The 20098-nt window shown below is 49.0% G+C and overlaps 1 protein-coding gene across 1 annotated transcript in view; it reads right to left on the bottom strand.

The window, feature by feature from the left end:
• Window positions 1-20098, bottom strand: part of XKR6 (XK related 6) — a 167954-nt gene that overhangs the window by 15842 nt on the left and 132014 nt on the right. The window contains exon 2 of the mRNA XM_068183155.1: window positions 4105-4301. Coding sequence (XP_068039256.1) covers window positions 4105-4301 — 197 coding nt within the window. The remainder of the gene's footprint in view (window positions 1-4104; window positions 4302-20098) is intronic.

Below are 20098 nucleotides of genomic sequence, written 5' to 3' on the forward strand. Positions count from 1 at the left end.
CACATCCATAGCTGAGATGTCTGAAATCCATTTTAATGCCTAATTTCTATCACTCTGCTTAAATAAAATGACCCCCCAAACCCCATAAGGTAATGTTGCTTTTCCTTAAATACATGAGCAGCTTCAGCCTACTTTTGAGGGCTGTGGAGAGTGCAAACACCTCCCAAAATCCCAGAGACTCCAGCAGGACTTTGCAAAAGGAATGTTTATGCTGCTAGTCTCTTTCAGATCAACTGTAGGGTTATCGAGGAGATGGACACAGCATCTGTGGAGAGATGTGGCATTTTTTAGAGGGAGAGACCCTGTGCTGAAAACTGCAGCTTCATACAGGCAGAAATCTTTGTGTAAAGAACTTGTGACATGAATGGAAGGATGTTGGTGCTTCAGCTAAATCTCATTAAACTTTAAAGAAGCCATGTTAAAAAAAAAATTAAGTGGGAGAAAACCTCTTTAAGAGGAGATTTATGCCAGAAAAACTGGAATCCCTCTCACCTCCCTGTCTGCCTAGAGGTTGGGTGTCTCCTTTAAGCTGGTTTGATCTGTTCCTTCCCACTTGGTGTGGAGGAACCAGCACCTCTGTGGGGTGAAGGGGTTTAAGGATGGTTTGTTCTACAAGGAGTGAGGTGGATTATCTGCTGGGAGTGATTATGGAATGAGGATCTGGGTTGCTGACCTTTTTCTGTTGTTAATGCTACATTTTCCTCTGCAAATAGGTGATTTAAATCATGGGAAGTCCTCTGGCCATTGTTGCCCAGGAGTCTGAGAGATGGACACCCTTTTATCCTCTCCTAAACCTCAGACACAGTTAGGCTGACTGAGGGACAATGCTGCATCCTCTCCAGCATCCCTTCCCCTTCAGCCTAACCCCAATGACAGGTATAAATGCACCAGATTCCCTGGAGAAAGGTGCTGCTGCTGGTTGAGCATCTCACCCCACCTCCTTCAGCTGCTTTGGACATGAGCTGTTCCATGTGTTGGATCCCTTCTTTCCCCCCTCACCTTCTCTTGACTCTGTTTTGGGCCCACCCAGCTGTAGTTGTAGCAGATGAATCCTTCACAGGTTCATCTGTGAAGCCTACCAACACCAGCTCCTTCCATATGGATACTCAGGAGCTCATGTTGTTCCATTTGCTCCACCAACCAAAGAATTCCAGCTCAGGCTCTCAACATTTGCCTTCCACTGCCCACCTGGTGGAGTACATGGAGTTCTCACCTCTTTTCTCTCAGTGCTCTTTTCTCCTGTTCCTCAGACAAGGGCAGCAAAGCTGGGATGTGCTTTGCCTTTTGCTGGGGATATGATGAAGGAATGAATCCTGACTCTCATGAAGTCCCAGCTTGGGTCTTGTCCCCAGCTTTACTGGGGCTGGGTCTTGACCTCAAATTCCAGCTCCAGCACTTCTGCTGCTGGACATTCTCACTTTTGGGTGAAACCTCTCGGTTCTTTGAGTGCTGAGGAACAGCAGACACAGGTCCCACCCAGCCCTCTCACACAGGTACCTCTCATGGTGAAATAGTTCTTGCAAGGCATGATGAGGTTTTTCTTTCTTTCTTTCTTTCACCCACCCAATAGATTGAAACCCAGGAAATTAAGAATTTTCCTGGTTGTATTCCTTTCTACTCATCCCTCCAAGATCAGCCCTTTCTACCACCATGCTGTGTAGCAGAAATGCTTTGGAGGAGATGCTCTGGGTCTGAGTAAAGACCTCCAGTGCGTTCACTCTTCTTTCCTCAACAGCTCTCTTAACACAGGAATTAGGAGACAAAAGCAAAACTTCCTGATAGCCATTCCAATAACTCCCTTTCTAAAGCTCCTTAAATAGAAGTTGACCTGTCTGGGGAGAAGTGGAGCTTGGGCTTGGTATTGCAATCTAAAGAGAAGGGACGGCTGGAACTTGGAGGAGGGATGTGTGCCACAGGAAATGGTGAACTGACCTGGTCTGGCACTAAATGAATCCATAAAAGTCTGTGGGGGATGTATGGAAGCAGCTGGAGTCTAGACATATCAGCAGGGGCTGTACCTGGGCTTTTAAGCCCTTCCCTGGGCTGTTTTTCCAGTGTGCATTCCTCAAGGATGCAGCTGATGCTGTCCCTGTTTAAAGGCAGAACTGGCCCTTTCCATCTACCATCCATCTTCCACCCATCTCCCTTTGCTTTTCGCCTGCTTTAAGTGAAAATCCTTGATGCTCCCTTTCACAACAGCTCCTCTTAGCATTTAATTTGCTTTTATATAATTATGGACCGGCCGCGAGGAGGAGGAGGAGGAGGAGGAGATGGAGTAGGGCGTGGAGGAGGAGGTGGAAGAGAGAAGCACTGAACGGGCATAGAGGAGCTCTAGGAAACCTTGCACCGGAGTCAAGGAGCGCTGAGCAAGCTCTGCTGCTCTCATCCACCAGCGCCCGCATCCTTGGCACAGGTGGGGAGGGAGGCAGGGAGAGGATGCACTGGGGACCCGGCGAGCTCGGCTGCTGGAGCGTGGCAAGCAAAGAGCCCTCCAGGGCTCGGGGAGGCAGGCGGGGACGTGCGCTGCCTTGGAAGAGAGCGCAGCCGGCTCGGCGCGCTGGAGGAGCAGAGGAACTGCAAAGCCGAGGAAGGGAGGGGAGGGGGATGCTGGAAAAATGATGCAGCTCGTTCAGTGGATTAGGCAGCCGTGCCTGGAAGTGGCAAAGTGGAAGAGCCACTGATTTGAAAGCCTGGAGGGATTATTCTCCCGCGTTGTCTGACTCACAGCACAACAGAGGCCAACAAACTTCACCCGGCGCTTTCTGCGGCATGTCCAACAATCTGCAGAACGCCCTGGCAAACCTCCTGGGTTGTGATTTCTGCATTTTCAGTCGGGTTAATAATGTTGGAAGCAGCAGGAAAAGGGGGCTGGCAAATGTGAGCCATTCTAGCAGGAGTTGTAGAAAAGCATATTCATCATGTCAGCACTTTGGAGGCCTGGAGAGCTCGTGATGAGAGGTTTCAAGAAAAGACTGCATAAATAGGAGGAGGGAGGCTTCTATAAACAATTGTGATGGACATGCTGGAAATACAGAGGAAAGGGAGAGTGGCTGACCTTCCTTGATGCTGTAGATAGTGGTGACCTTGGCAAAACCAGCAAAATTTTACCCCAAAGCAAATTCCAATTTCATTTCCCACCTCAGCTCCAAAAACTCCTGAGAAATGACAGGCCCCAACCAGGCTGTCTTTGGTAAGCTGAGTGTCACCCGTGGTGCATGAACTGAACAGGGCCTGAATAACCAAGCAGCTCCACTGCTGGTCCTTGGAAAGGATGGTTGTCCCCCAGGCTGGTTACCCCCAGGCTGCCAGTATGGCCATGGGCTCGGAGAGCTGCTCATGCCAGGGCTGGGACAGGGCCATGTCCCTCTCAGCTGGGACAGATGCCCCATGCTCAGCACATCACAGCAGTGGCGGACATCAGAATTGTCAAAATATTCCCTGTGGTGTCTTCCAAGCCTCATCTCATCATTTAACTGCCTTTCCAATTAAACCTCCACTACATCCCTGTCCCTATACAATCCCCTCCCCTGCCTTCCCCTTCTCTTTTCCTGGGCCTGGTGAGAACCATGGTACCAATGACAAGTCCTTAATTCCTGGGCACTCATCAGAAAGGGCCCTACAGCATTTAGCTGTTAAAACCCCCCTTTTTTACACTTAACACCATCAGAGCATTGCATAGGCATTGAACCATTTGTCCTCACAACACAAACTCATATCTGGCCAGTTTTATCACCCTACTTATGTAAGGAGGGAAACTGAGGCAGGGAATGGTTGTGTTTGCCCAGTGCCAAGCGACAAACAAGTGGTGCCACAGCAGTAGAGCCCGCTTGCCTCCTCCTGACACCACCATCATTCCTTTAGCCTGAACTAGTCTGGGAAGAGCTGGGGGTGGAAGAGCTGAATCCCATCTTTTCCTTGACACTGGCTTTTTTTTTTTTCTCCTCAGAGGAACGAGTTAAAATTTTACCCAGCGAACGCAGCAGAGATTTGTCCCAGAGTGGTAGCCCCCAGCCAGGGTGGGAAGTGAGCAACGCATCCATCAGCTGCTGGGCGCTGGGAGCAGAGGGGAGAGGCTGGAAAGGTGGGGAAGAGGGGGCCACTTACATGGTAATGTTTCTGCACGGTTCTTTTGGATCATTATGCAGAGCTGTAGCACCAGTTGAGGGGCGCTCTCGAGGAACGTTTCCAGGAGGCGCAGCATGTTTACGTCTGCATATTCGTACATCATAGCCCAGTAGAAACGCCGCTGGTGTTCCTTCCGCCTCTGGCTCTGGATCCCCAGGTACATTGTTCGGATATACCTGCAGGGAACAGGAGGGAAAAGCTGGGCGTGAGATGTCAGAGTTGCAGCAAAATCTTTTTGTGGGGGAATGGGGTTCTGGGGAGACACAGGGGTCTTCTGCTCCCTCCTGTCAGATCTGAGGAGGACTTTTAGAATGGGACTCATCATTAATGTTGGAAAAGACCTCCAAGATCATCAAGTCCAGCCTTAAACTGGATGCCACCCTGAGAACAAGACCATATAATGAAATGCATTTGGTGTGGTAAGGGTGGGAAAACTTTAACTGGTACCACCCAAATGTGAAGCCTGGGAGTTGGAAATGCTCTTGAAACACAAGAAAACAACTCCCTCACCTAATTTTCATCACAAGAAGAGAACCCACATGAAAAATACTGGTCCTAACACTTGTAAGTGGCTTGACAGACCATCTAAACCCCCTCAGCACTCTGGTAAGGAGCTTTTCTCACAGATCCCAGAGCTCAAGAAGTGTTTGGACCACACTTTCAGGCTCATTGTGAGACTCAGGAAGTTGTCCAGGAATTAGAATCTGACAATCCTTGTAGGTCTCTTCCAGCTCAGAATATTCTGTGATTCTATGATTTGACCCTATTTCATCATAGGTGGAGCAGTGAGACACCACCTTCACATGCAGCATGTGTGTGACCCACAGGTGTGAAAGGCCACAGTTTGTCACTGGTCAGCTTTGAGATTTTGGGCAATGTTGGAGTACAAGGAGGCGTCTCGTGCATGGGCAGGCACAGCTCTACCATTGCCTCTGTCTGAGGATTCGTGGCATTTAAGAAAAAAACCCTAACAGAGACCTTTCTAATGCCTGTTGATATCACAGAATCCCAGAATGGTTTGGGTTGGAAGGGACCTTAAAATTCATCTTGTTCCAACCCCCTGCCATAGATAGGGGCACCTTCCACTATTCCAGGTTGCTCCAAGCCCCACCCAGCCCAGCCTTGGACACTTCCAAGGATCGACAATCTAACATTGGGCCTTCTTCCTTCTCTTCTTGAGCGGTGGCTGTAACCTCGTTTGGGATGGGAACCATTTCACCTAATGCCGACCCTGAAGCAGTCTGAGCCAGTCAATAGTCGGAAATGTCCCCTCCCGGGACTGTTCATCTGTCCCAGCTCCGCTGCCAGCACGGCAGCGGGATGAAGCGCCTTCTGGAGGCTCTGGGAGGGGCTCACGGCACAAGCTGGGGTTTGGCCAAAACGATTAGATCATCCCCTGCCACTCGGGCGAGACTGCACAGGCGGGGAGAGCAGGAGGGAAGGACGTGAGCCTGGACAGCCTACGGATCTCCGAATGACACCCAGGCACGGGGGGCTGGGAGAGAAGCAGAGGCAGCTCTGCGAACCCTGTCCTTTATCCAGCATCTCGTCCTTCCTGCCCGCTCGCAGCTGACTGGCACAGGAGGCGAAAAATCCCGAAAGAGGACCGCAAGGACACACAGAAAATGACGCAGGAAAGCCACCAGATGGGGCTCGACACTCGAGAAAATGCTACGCCAGTCATACGACGCTGGTGACACTGGTGTGACATCCACAGCAGACCCCGAGTGGGATGGAAATGGCCGTGGAGCACCTGCTCTCCCAACACGCCCAAATCCACCACCTGCACTTAGCATTTCCATGGAAGACCCCAATCCCAGGGGCTGCAGCGTGACACAGGCATCCTGCCTTCCTTTCACCCAGGAATTAAATAAATGCAGTTTAGCTGGAAAGGCAAAGGCAGGGAGAGTGTCGTGGCTCAAGGAGAAAGCAGAGAAAAGGAGAATGCAATGGTTTTTATCATGTCAGTGACACAGGGCCAGCAAAAGCCAAGTGGTGGTGCCCATAAGGTGCTGCCCCTTGGCAAAGGCACCGCCACCTCTGCCAAATTCCACCAAATCTGCCCTGTAGTCCTGGATGGTCTCCCCCTCCCCAGAAGCTCCCATTCCTGCTGGTACACAAAACCTAAACTCCTCTTCAGAAGGTTAAACCACTAATTTCTCATCACCTCAGCCAGGGACAAGAAGAATTTATTGGTTTTCACCCTGCAGCAGTCTTTTACCTCTTTGCACATAGTTGCCATGTAAACCTTTCATTTCTCCAGATTACAAAAAGATCACAGCTCCATAGAATCTTAGAATTATTAAGGTTTGAAAATACCTCTAAGATAATCGAGTTCAACCATTGCCCCAGCACTGCCAAGACCACCACCAATCCGTGTCCCCAAGTGCCACATCCACATGGCTTTTAAGTCCCTCCAGAGATGATGACTCCATCATCTCCCTGACCAGTCACTTCCAATGCCTGATAACCCTTTCCCTGAAGGAATTCTTCCTGACGTCCAACCTGAACCTTCCCTGGTGCAACTTGAGGCTGTTTGCTCTCATCCTCTCCCTGTTCCCTGGGAGCAGAGCCCAAGTCCCCTCAGCTGCCCCCTCCTGTTAAGAGGGCAAGAAGGTCCCCCTGAACCTCATTTTCTCCAGAAAAAAAAAAAAAAAATTCAGTGCCTTCCCACAGTTCACATTTCCTACACCTCTACTTCTTCCACACTGCTGTTCCCAAAAGCTGTCTCCACTTTTGGGTTATTTTTAAGACCATCTTTACTTTTCCCAGCCTCCATGTTGGCTGAACCAAACTGCAACAACGACATTGGGCCACTCAAAAATATGAAGAAGAAATTACCAGAAGGGACAGAATGTCCTGCAATGATTTCTCCTGGATCTCTGGGGTTAGGGTGAATCTCTAGGGAATCACCACCATCCACAGTTTAAGCAAAGATTTTTACTGGCCACAGAAAGAGGACATGACACCAATCCATGGAAGCAGAATGCATGGGAAAAAATTCAAATTCATGGGATTGACACAGTGTCCTGATCCTGTCTCCATCAGTGGCCATGGCACAAACACCAAGTTCTCCCTGACTGCTGAGCCCACAGCCTTTGGTAAAGGTCACCTGCGTTGAGCCTCTTCCATGGATGGGGAAACTGAGCCAGAGAGCACCCAAAAGGTGCTCTCAAAGTTTTTCTGGCATCAAACCCCAGATCTTTCAGTGCTGTCCTCTGCCTCTAAACACCATATGAGTGGAGCACAGCCCTACCAGCTGATGCTCTTCCATCAAGGGTGGACATAATTCCTTCACAGCATAAATCCCAGCCCTGCCCAGTCTGACCCCAAAGGACAAATCTGTCCCTATCCTATGGGACTGTGACCTCAGGAACACCTTGGCAAATATTAGGCAGTGTGAACAAAGCAGCTCCAAGGACCATTTGCAACTGGAAGCAAATGAATTTCCTTTATCTTCAGTCCATGAAAAAAAAATGTTGCTCTGTCTTCAACATCCTTCAGACCAAAATCTGACAAAGAGAGGAAAGGAATGACTAGGATCCCATTCTTTCTTGATGCCAGCAGATTGTGAGAATAACTGGGAAAAGTAATATTTCCACCTTGTGGGCTTTCAGCAAGTAATAAATACCTACTTAATTAACCAACATAAAATTTCACCCAGCTCCAACATTGACAATGCTTAACCCTATTTCCAAACACCAATGTACAGAACTGGTGTAAACAGTTTTATTCCATGTCATCTGTTTCCTTGTGTTATTTTATTTACTTCTTTGAGGGTCTTTTAAACTTTCCCTAACATTGGTTAAGTGTAGACAACTTAAGAAGAATTAAAAAAAAAAAAAAAATCAATGTCATTTCACCTGAAATTCGTTGTTCCCGGTCAAGCTGGTGGCAAACAAGCTTCTATAATTAGACTTTAAAATCCATATTCAGGCCTGATCTTCAGTCTTTAGCAACACGATGCTTCCTCTTATGTCAGTGAAAACCATTCACTGCTCCATGCTTTTGAAAATCAGGCTAATTTATTTATTTAAGAGCTTAATTTTGGATACAGGAGCCTAACTTTGGGCTTTTTTTTTGAATGCTGGCTATTTTTATATATGAGTGTGTGTATTTGTGTGTATTTTTAGTCCTAAGTCTCATCACGGCTTCAAGAGATAGAACTAATTTGGGGTTGGGAGGGGGATTGGGGTGATGTTTTTTATTTATTTTTTTAGTGCACAAAGGATTTGCTGTCCCCTCCCTCCTGGCAGGGCTCCCAGAATTCCTGTTGGTATAATTACCCTCACACTTATTTACTACGAATGTCACAGCAGCACAAGAACTGCTCGGGTCAAAGTCACTGCTGTCCCTGCGCCAGAGCGCCTTTCTAAGGAGCCAAATCCACCAAATGTGGTCAAATAACCTTTGAAAAGAGCTGCAGGAGCCCACCAGGAGGGAGAAGAGGAGATGTTCCTGGTGTAAAAACACAACCCACCCTGAGCTCTGTGGAAAAAGCTGCTCCATGGGGATGACAGGGGATGGATTCTGGAGGCTGAGGCTCTGGTTTGGTATCATGGAACGAAGCAGTCCCTGGCCAGCTGGCGAGGCTCAGTTCTGCGTGGCTATGTCTATCTAGTTGGCCCTGGCCAAAATTTCCAAAACTGTTGACAGTTTTACGGGGTGAACTATTGCAGGGTCGTGCCTGGGCCTTGGCATGAGGGATTTACAGAGGTGGCTCCCAGTGTCACCAGGAAATGTAGGAGGATGCCTTTGGCAACAGGCTGGTTGAGGGGAGGAGGATGTAGATATGTAAAAGGGTCAGAGCCCTTTTGGGAGCCCAGAAAGGCACATCAGGCACATCAGGCTGTGCTTTGGGGGCAGAAGAGTCCTGGTGGCCTGTCCCACACAGCCACAAGCTGACCAAGGGCAGGAATCCCAGGCTGTAACAGTCTGATCACTTTTCCTGAGGACAATGGGCCAAGACACAAGAAATGAGCTCTCTCATCCTCCAAAACCAGGAAACCTCCTCCATATTCAGCATTGGGAATGATTCCTGGCCCTTGTAGGTTGCTGAAACCTGCACAGGTTGTGATGACTTGGGAGAGTCCGAATATGCCTGGACCATTCTAATGATTATATTCAGATTTTGCCATGGAATCACAGAATACCCTGAGTTGGGAGGGACCCACAAGGATCATTGAGTCCAACCCCTGGCCCTGTACAGGGTGTGGTGAAATTGCAGTGCCCATGAACAGGTCTTGAAATTACTTGGTTTATCAGTGCAGGTATATGAAAAATCAATTTTGCTCGTGCCCAGCCTTCTGTTGGGGTGGAATGCTGGAGAGACAGCTCTGATGCTGTGGTAGGCAAAACATTGGGGTGTTACCAACACCTTCCCAGCTCCAAATGCAAAGCACAGCAGTGTGGGGGCTGTTGTGGGGAAAACAAACTCCATCTCAGCCAGACCCAACCAGAGAATCACAGAATCTCTGAGGCTGGAAAATATCTCTAAGATCAAGTCCAACCAGCAAGCCAGCACCATCATGTTCAACACTAAGCCATGGCCACAAATGCCATATCCACACTTCTTGAACACTTCTAGGGATGGTGGCTCCACAACCTGATGGAGCTTGGGGCCGTTCTCTCTTCTCCTGTCCCTGTTCCCTGGGAGCAGAGCCCGACCCCCCTGGCTGCCCCCTCCTGTCAGGGAGTTGTGCAGAGTCACAAGGTCCCCCCTGAGCCTCCTTTTCTCCAGGCTGAGCCCCTTTCCCAGCTCCCTCAGCCCCTCCTGGTCCTCCAGCCTCTTCCCCAGCTCCGTTACCTTCCCTGGACATGCTGCAGCCCTTCAATGTCCCTCTTGCCATGAGGGTCCCAGAGCTGTCCCCAGCACTGGAGGTGCCCCACAGTGCCAGCGCAGTGAACAGTCACTGTCCTGGACCTGCTGGCCACACTATTGCTGGATATTCCAGCCAGGCAGCCCTTGGGCTTCTTGGCCACCTGTCACTCTGCTGGCTTGTGTTCAGAAATGCCCTGTGGCACTACAGGAGCGTGGTTGTGACCTTGGTGACGTGGCAGCAACACACATCATATGGATGGGCACCAACCTTCTCCCTGGTGTTCCCTCCTGGAGGAAGAGAATGGGAATGGGGGATGTCCTTCAGCTGAGGGCTCACCCTCCTGCCACCTTGCCTTCCTGCAAGGGGCTTCGTGCGCTGGAGGGTGTTCCCAGATTAAAATCCCTCTCCTCAGAGGGGAGGAAACGAGGCCATGCGTAACTGCTGGGCTGGAAGGCTGGGAGCAGAGGCTGCCTGAACATCCCCTTACAATGAGGTTATGTGAGGCCAGATCTCAGCTGGAGCGAGCTGGCATCCACAGGGCTCTGGCAATTTACACCAGCTGCGGCTTTGGCCCGCTTTTTTAATTTTAATGAATTATTTTCATTCTAACTGATATAAAAGGAATAGGAGATGCAGTGCTGGAGCAACAGGGGATTAGGAAAGTGAAACACTGTCTATTAAAAAAATCAAACTCAAACTTAGAGTTGCCATCACCATTAATGTGCTCAATATCAACATTTGTTAGTTGTTTTCTTTGTTATAATGTCACATGCCAGTGATAAGGATTCACAGATGGATTGTTATTGTTCCTAGTTTGAGTATCAAAATAGGAATTACAGGGTCCCATCCAGGTGCTGATATTCCACAGCTTTTACTGGCTGTTCCCACGGCATCAAACTCCTCCAGATCAAGGGGCTGCATCCAAGCTGTCACCTAGGGAGTTGTTCCTGGTCTGGCCTGAGCCTTGAAAGATGTGCAGGATTTATTTTCAGCACTGCTGGTTATATTGGGTCAAAACCATGCTGAACTGGGAAAGATCACTTTCCACCTCAAAATCAAGAAAAGGATCCTTATTTCTGCACAAAATCTAAACCAGCCTCCTCACAGGTCATCCTGACCACACACACCTAAATAATCACTTTGATGACCTTCATCCGGGCCCTGATCTTCAGAACTGGGGTTCTCGGTGCTTTCTGAAAACTTTGGGGGAATTTCCTTATACAGTTTATATCTAAAAAATTAATAAAATGCAATGAGAAGTGTGTTCATCAAGGGGTTTAGTCCTTCTGCCTTGCAGTTTCTGATCTAAGTCTTATCTACTTGTTTCTATCAGCTCCTATTAAAGAATTAATAATTTGTATTACAAGCTCTCGCTTTTTGCCAGATGTGCAACTGAAATTTGTGTTTGAAGGAATGATTGTCCCACACTTCTGCTGCACAGGAGAAACTGTTACAATTTCATATTCTAAGCCAGTCTGAAGATGTTTTAAAGCACAGATGGCTTTACTACACACCAACCTCAAAAGATGCAAGTGATTTATAAAACTTATGTTGGGAAGGATCATATTGTGGAATCACAGAAGAATTTAGGTTGGAAGGAGATTTTAGAGATCTGTGGACTGAGGCTCCCATCCAAGTGGGAATAACTTTGAAGTCAGAGAAGGTTGGTCATGGTCTGGTGCAGTTGAGTTTTGAAAATCTCCAAGGATGGAGAATCCACAGCCCCTCTGAACAACTTGTTCCAGCATTTAACCCCAAATCCTGCAGAATCATGGAACCTTTCAGCTTGCAAAAGACCTCTTGAGTTCAACCATCAAGCCAGCAATATGGGCATGACAAAACCATGTCAAGTGCCACATCCACATATTTTTTGAACATTCCTGGAGATGGTGAAATGATTTTCAGCCCAAGATCACTTCCACTACTTGAAAAAAGTTTACAAATCATCCACTCCTTGGAAAGAGTCAATTCCATCCAACAGTCGGAATTAAAAGAGATAAAAGGATGACGCTGTAGTATTTTTAGGATCTGGTTCCAACAGCTTTGGTATTTGCAGGCTGATTTAACTCATGGCTGATAATCTGGGGGTTCTGATAGACAAAACAGGGCTCTGTGATTGATGATTCCTGAGCAATGTCCCCAGCTCCTCTAAATTATTGCTTTGGTGGCAGTGCCAGGCAAAGGGGACATAAACCTACATCCCCTCCTCTGGGGCAGCACTCCTGGTCTTGGTTCAAATCCCTTTTTACTAATGGTTTAAGTGGGTATTTGGGATTGTGAGAGCACAGGCAGGGCTGCAGGTGTGATTTCATCCTACTGACAGACACTGGGGTCACAACCTCCAGCAGCTGCACCAGGCAGGAAAGTGGGGCAAGGGCATCACTGCAGATAAAACTCCAGAGGCCAAAGGTGCAGGAGCTGCTCATGTTGTTCCATCTGGGGGATGTTTCTGGGATTTGTTTCTGTGTCTGCTCTCCTTCCTCAGCTGCAGAGTAATTTTCTCTGACTCACCAGCTGAAAGATCACAACCAGAAGAAGAGAAACAAATCACAAGGAAGGGCTAGCCCTAAACAGCCCCACTTTTTGGAACTGATTTGTCAATCCTTCCCCAGCCTGGCTGTTACTGAACTATCCTTGCTTAGCCAGAGCCTGCCCAGTGTTTCTTTATTTGCAAAAATATCTGTGAATGTATTATTGACGTATCCACCACAATCCCAGTTTTGGAAGCCGCCAGGCAGCCTCTCCTTGCTTCATCCCCATGGCTGAGGGGTTCCCCTGGATACCCAGGTTGCAGAATCCCCATTTCCAGGTCTCTGCTCAGTAAATCAATACAGAATCAGAGAATAGCTTTGTAGCAGCAGCTACCATTGTTTCCACCCAGACTCCTAGAAATCATGTTTGTGTTTTCATTTGGTAATTATTTTCTGAGATGTAGAGGTCTAAAACAGGAATACAAACCCCAAGACCTCTCCAGCACCACTGCATGAATGCCTTTTTTTTTTTTTTTTTATTTCATTGTGGGAACCATCTCCATGCTGCATGGAGGAGGAGGCAGAGCAGCAGGGGCTGCTGGAGAGGTTATCCAAGTGATGGGTGCTGCAGAGACATGTCACAGCATCTATCACACGTGGGATGGTCCTAGCACTGAGCCAAATGCTCACTTTTGTCAGGGATTCCCCCCCTAAGTTAATGATGAATTCTTAAACCCCAGTCCCTTCCTTATTTTGCACATGCTTATTTGCTTTAAGGATACTCCAACACTTGGTGCTATCGCCCCCAGCAAAGCCTTCTGTTTTAAATCAAAGCTGTTAAACAGCTTTACACAGGGACCAGGAAGTTGGACTCACACTGAGTTTTTGCTTCAAGTGTGTTTGTGAAAATAAGGTTTAGTGTCAGGGCTCTCGTTGTGGAAATGAAGATGGTCCTGGTCCAGCCAGTCCTGCAGAAACAGCTGAAAGCCTTGAAAGGAAGCAGAGGCATTCTGATTGACTTGGCTCCAAGCAAGGGAAGTTTCAGGGAAATTCCCTGAAATGCCAAAGAAAATCCCAAGCAAATGCCTGAGGGCTCTCAAAATGTGAATGTTCAAGCACATGATTCTCAGAGGCACATGGGAGCAGTCACCTCGCCCTTTGAACAGGACGGGTCACGTTACAGTGTTTTAACCCAGATGGTCTTGAGAAGGGATTTGGCATCATGTGGGCTCACCAGAGCCATGAGATATCTCAGGGGAGGAGAAGCTGGCATTGCTCTGGGATGCCAGTCAGTGACAGGGACACATCTTCATCTCCTCATGGAGATCCCTTGGTGGAGGAGGCAGAGCAGGAGAGGGGAAAAACATGATTTTTGCTATCAGTGAATTCCTTGGAGATGGAAACACTTGTGGTTTTCTCATCTAAGGGTTTCTCAATTCCTGAGGGGCTTAACAGTTTGGGGTAGTGGGTCCAGAGATCTGAACAGACACTGCAGATTGTCTGTGGTCTGAACCCTCAAAAGCCAATGTGGACCCCAGGATCACAGTAACAAAACTGGGAGTTTGTTCCCACACTCAGAGGGAGACATTTCCATTCCCACACTCTGGCTGCTGGAAAAGGTGATGGGGTCACCTCTGTGGCTGGGAGATCAGATACGGATTCTAGGAGAGCATTCCCTGAATTTACAGTATATACTCTCTCCCCAGCCATCAGGGTGACTGACACTTCAGCAGGACCTGAAATCACCAGACAAGACTTTTCCATGCAGCAAAGACTCTCCTAAGCCCCATGGAGAGTGGCTTTGTAAAGCTGAGGAGGTGGATGCTCCAGGATTTTGAAACACCATGCCAGAAAAACAGCAACCAGGAAGGATTTAGGGGGAAGGATTCTGCTTAGGAAAAGGAGAGCTGGTTCTTGAGGAGCTGGTGCAGCTGCAAAGAAGCTGCTGTCTGCTGCAGAGCTGCCAGGGTCAGAGCTGTGGCTCGCTGCCAGCTGCAGCGCGCTCTGCCCGCCGTTTGCATCCAGAGCAGAGCACCAGGGCTCCCAGAAAAATCCTCGGGATGCTGTTCAGCAGCTACCAGGCATTCCTGAGCCCACCCCAGCCTTGCCAGGGACCGTCTGAGAGCCGGCACTGTGCGTTCAGCAGCACATCCCCGGCTCCCCTGAGCCGCAGGGGTCAGAGGCATCCCTGGAGCAAAGCTCCCGACGCGGCGGCTTCGCACGAGGGCTGAGACTGTCGCCTTGGCTTTGCCATCCCTTTGAGGAGAAGGAGCTAAAAATTGGGTGAGCGCCTGTGAAATCCTGGAAGAACAGCCTCAGATCATGGCTATTTTTAGTGCCACAGAAGCTGCGCATACATTAGTGAGGGCCTGCCTTCCTCTCCGGGCTCGGAGAAATCACACGGTGTCCTCCCAGCCTGCCAGGAAAGAGTTTAACCCTTGTTGTCCCACCATAGTCAGCCCCAGCCAGCTGCACCTCAGCGTGGATCGTGGTGGGGACCAGAACAAGGGGGAGAAAGGTTTTTATGGGTATTTTGGCTCTTGCAAAGTAAAGGAAGAGTGTCTTTGGCCCATGGACCTTATACCATCATATGTGATAGGAGGAGAAGGGACTGGAAGAAAATTCCAGCACAGAAATGGCATCTGACTGCCACCACCATCAGCCCTGTCTGAGGAACAGCCACACTCCAGGCTGAAAGGGGCAGGGAGCAGTTCAGAGCTTGCAGAACCTGAGAGTTGATTCCTCAACTCCGGTGATTTCTCATGGTTGCCAGGACAGGTGACATTCACAAACTGCCACGTGTTGCCTTCAATTCACCCACCACAGCATTACAGACTCACAGAATGGTTCGGGTTGGAAGGCAATTTAAGCCTCATCTTTCTCCACCCACACATTCCACCATCCCAGCTTGCTCCAAGCCCTGTCCAACCTGGCCTTGGACACTTCCAGGGATGGGGAAATTAGCACCATGAGCAACTTAATCCAAATCTGCAATCTTTTAGCCACACAACCTCCTGGGAAACAAAACCTCACCACCACACAGGCCCCTCAGATCCTTGGTGTCGCATTGCCTTCCTCCCACTGGCTGTGTCTCCGCTGCTCCAGACACCACACCAGGAAAACCATGGCTGGGACACATCGAGGGAATGAAGCCAGGGATGAGATCACCAGCCCGCTGGAACTGTGATGCCTTTCAGCGCACAATTAACAAAAAATAATTGCAACACTTATTCCTACACTTTTTTTCTCTGAGGGATGAGGAGCAATGTCTGATCCCTGCACTTCACACCCCCAGCGCCTGTCAGCTCTGCTGCCCGTGCACTTTCACATTTTCCACCTCTTTAATATTTATTACTTCTGCTGCTTTGTATTGCTCATCAGCTATTCCTGGCCAGAGGAAACGTACCGGCGGGTTCTGGAGCGTGCACGTTCCCTGTTCCTTGAGGGAGCTGTGAGTACAACAGCACCTCTCAAACTCTCACTCACTGCTGGGCCAGTGCAGCCTCCCGTGGCTTTGGAGGGAGGAGACTCAGACAAGCCTCACCATCCCATCACAGTTGGCTTTCCAAAGGCCACCAGATGTCTTAGGCCATCAGGAGAGGAGACACAGCCTTTTTGGAAGGTACAGGAACCCTTCTATGGGTGTATCCTGCTGATCCCTGCAGAAACATCCCTCAGGAAGTTCACCTGAGCACCCTTCCCTGCTTCACTCGCCACTCTTTTCCAAGTGTCCTCCCAGCCCTATGATTAACCACGGGCCTGCCAGCCCCTTTGCCTGCTTGCAGGATTTCTCCCAGCTGCTGGGGGCTCTAAGTAAGGATATATATAATAAAACTCAGCAAGTCAGGCTGTGCAGGGGCCTGTGGGTGGCAGCACTTGCAGTTGTTCCATTTAACAGGCAACTCTGAGTTAAGACTGGTTCTAAACAATATTGCAAAGAGGACCACCTTCTAGTGGTTATGTTCAGAAGAAGAACCAGCCCGGGCACGGCACTACCCAGCACCACAGCATTTTTACCTTTTATGTATTCTCCTACTTATTTAAAAGGAGCTTTCTGCTTGAAGCTTAATAAAAGTGAAGCCACCTGAGCACGTCCTTGCTCCACCACCCTCCGGGTGCAGCTGAGTCTTCTCGTGCCAGCAGCCAGTTTATCCAAGTGACACAAATGAGGTCACAGGAGCTTTCTGCCAGCGAGCAGCATCTGGGAGGTGAGGTATGGAATCCTGCAGCTCAGCCCAAGGGAGGGAAGTTCATGCACAGTTATGTTCAGAAATGGAGGCAGAGAGGTTAAGTGATTTCCCCTGGGCAAGTAGTGGTTGGTGGGATTTAATTTAAAATGGGATGGGAGAATAGAATAGAATAGAATAGAATAGAATAGAATAGAATAATTTCAGTTGTAAGGACTCTGCAATGACCATCAAGTCCAGCTTCCAGTTGGGGAGTCCCTTTTCCCTCTCTCCCTGCTGGATGGGCTCCTTTTGGAAGTGCTTAATCCAAAGGAAAGAAAGCCTTTCATTTTCATACACATCCTTTCAACCTCCTGCTGCTCCAAATGCTTCCCCAGCCCACTTGGATGCCTTTCACACACCTGCTCCAGCCCAAGCAGCTGCCCTGCCCTGCGTGGAGGATGTTTGCATTAACACTGACTGTTGCAGCTGCTTGGATGAGATCTATCCCAGAAGTACCAATAAATTGCTGAATGCATTGATCCAGACGTGACTCAGGAGCTACCACTGAATAATCTCCCTGGGCACCTTCCCCTGGTTGAGCCCAGGCAGAGTTTCTGCTCCCCTCAGCAAAGCAGTGGAGGACTCTTCCATCTTGCATTTCTCCAGGGGCAGGCCTGCTTCAATGACACGTGGGGGCTATTGATTTCTGTAATGAATGGATGGATTTTCCTCTCCTGGACTCACACCTCCTCCCTCTCCCATGGAATAATTCAGTGCCTCTGTCATTTACCGCCCAAATGCCTCTCCGAAGTGCAAACATGCAGCCTTTCCCTGCTGGAATTGTGTGCTGCCTCCAAAGCCCTGGCCTTGGTTTCCACTGTTTTTTTCCTGATCTCCTCTGATCTTGCCTCTGGGAGGGATGATTTAAACCAGTGCAGTGAGGCAAGGATCCCAGGCAAGGAGAACAGGAAAGTTTTCCTCTCCAGAAGGAAGGTGTGTGGCCAGAGTGGTTGGGAAAGCTCAGGCTGTGAGCTGGAGGTTGCAGAACTGGCTAGGAAAGGTGGTGGAGATGCTGTTGGGATGCACCTGGAGGAGATTCCCACACTCCAGGGATCTGCTCTTAAGCAGGAGCAGAGCAGATGTTTGGTTGCTGAGGAGATGAAGGAATTGCAGTTGGGGAAGTTGCAGTTGTGGGTTGAAGAAAAATCCACTGGTGTCCCTGGGGTCAGCCTAGAAGTTGCCCAGAGAACTTGTGGACTCCCCATCCCTGGAAGTGTTCAGAACCATGGATGGAGTTTGGAGCAATCTGGGACAGCAGCAGGTGTCCCTGCCCATGGCAGGGGTTGGAACTGGATGATCTTTAAGGTGCCTTCCACCCCAAACCACTCTGGGACTCAATGAGTGTCTCACCCCTAGCCCAAAAATGCCCATTCCCTGCTTCCTGCAGCTCCACATGATAGCCCCCTCCTACCACCCACTTGTCCCCAGCCAGGTCCCTGTAGCTTATTTGAAGTGCCACAACCCATCTTCTGCTTTGGGGACCCTTCTTTTCTTGTCACCCCACCTTCAAGTGACATGTCCAGCACCCTGCTGCTGGTGGCTCTTGGCCACAGCTCAGGGGACAGCTCTGAAGCAGAGGGACATGCCACCTCCCTGTGCACATGTTCCAAGGAGCCTGGCACTACCTGTCAGCCCTCCTGCCCCTACAATTCCTGTCTGGGCCTTCACAGGAGTCAGGACCTCAAATATCATGGGATGTGGCATTTGTCACCTCCTACATTTGAGGTTTGGAAAGACCTGCCAACAGACCCGTCTGGAATGAGGTCCAAGAGATGTCCTGCCCATAAATCTGGAATTGCAGAGCATCCATGGGGAGCTGGGATTTGACATAACTTCTGCATTACAAACTCCCAGTCTGGCTCATGTTGCCCTTCGCCTCCACAGCCAGGGCCTCACCAGTTAAAAATTTGCAGCTGACTCTGAGCATCTCAGCCCAGGACACAAGTCCTTCCAATCCTAGTCTAAGACTTCAGGTATTTGATCCCTAAAATTGCAAATGTTTGAGCTCCTTTAGCAGGTAAGCCATGGCAGGCAGGCACAGGAAGGCCTGGCCAACACCAATGACTGTCATAAAGATTCCACCAAAAGATTCATCATTTCATATTCCATCCTTCCCTGCCTCCAACAGACCATCCACCATGTTAACTCAGACCTCAACACCCAGCTAGGAACAGTGTCTGAGTGCTCTCTCCTTCCACTCAGGACAGTGTCCAGATGTGTTCAGAGCCCTTTTTTTTTTAGGTTCAAACTTCTTCCCATGGGTTCAAACTTCTTATTGTGGATTTAAACCCTTTATTGTAGGTTAAAACCCTTTCTTGTGGGTTTAGATCCCTCCTTGTGTGTTCAAATCCTTTTTTATTGTTTCAAATAACAGTTTCAAGCCCCTTCCTGTATGTTCAAATCCTTTCTTGTGGGTTCAAATCTGCTCCCTCTGTGTTCAAATCCCTTCTTGCGATTTCAAATCTGCTTCCTGTAGATTCAAATCCTTTCTTGAAGGTTAAAACCCTTTCTTGTGGGTTCAAATACCTTTTTGTGGGTTCAAACCTCTTCTTGTGGGTTCAAATCCCTCCTTGTACATTCAAACTCCTTCCTGTAGGTTCAAGTATTTTCTTCTAGGTTCAAACCCTTTCTTGTGGATTCAAATCTTTCCTGTAGGTACAAATCCCTCCTTATGTGTTCACATCCCTTTTTATTGGCACAAATGCCTTGGTACAGGTTCAAATTCCTTCTTGTTGGTTCAAACCCCTTTCTGTAGGTTCAAATCCCTTCTTGAGGGTTCAAATCCCTTCTTATAGTTTCAAACCCCTTCCTTTAGGCTCAAATCCTTTATTGTAGATTAAAACTTTTTCTTGTGGGTTCAAATCCTTTTTTGTGGGTTCATACCCCTTCTTGTAGGTTCAAATCCCTCCTGGTATGTTCAAATTCATTTTTATTGGTACAAATCCCTTCCCGTGTGTTCAAATTCCTTCTTGTAGTTTCAAACCCCTTCCTGTAGGCTCAAATCCTTTCTTGTAGGTTAAAAACCTTGTGTGTTCAAATCCTTCCTGTAGGTGCAAATCCCTCCTTGTGTGTTCAAATCCCTTTTTATTGGTACAAATCCCTTTCTGTGGGTTCAAACCCCTTCATGTTGGTTCAAACCCTTCTCTGTGAGTTCCAAGCCCTTCTTTGCTACATGTGAAGGCAGGGCTTGACCTTGGCCATCGAACATCCCAGACAAACCCATCAACACCCCCCCGGAGCCAGCCAAGGAGACAAAGCTCTCAGGTTCCCATGTTGGGGCTGCTGGGCAGGATATCCAACACTGGAACACCCCCTGGGACACGGCAGCGTGTCAGGAAGGCTCTTCTCTGCTGGCTCCAAGGGTGGCCCAGAGAGGATTTTTCCGGGGCTCGATTCCCTGCTGTTGGAAACGCTCCCTCGGCCGCGTGGAGTGGCCGGGTGCCAGCGGGCT

Source organism: Anomalospiza imberbis, chromosome 3, assembly GCF_031753505.1.
Source record: "Anomalospiza imberbis isolate Cuckoo-Finch-1a 21T00152 chromosome 3, ASM3175350v1, whole genome shotgun sequence".
NCBI classification, from domain to species: Eukaryota; Metazoa; Chordata; class Aves; order Passeriformes; family Viduidae; genus Anomalospiza; species Anomalospiza imberbis.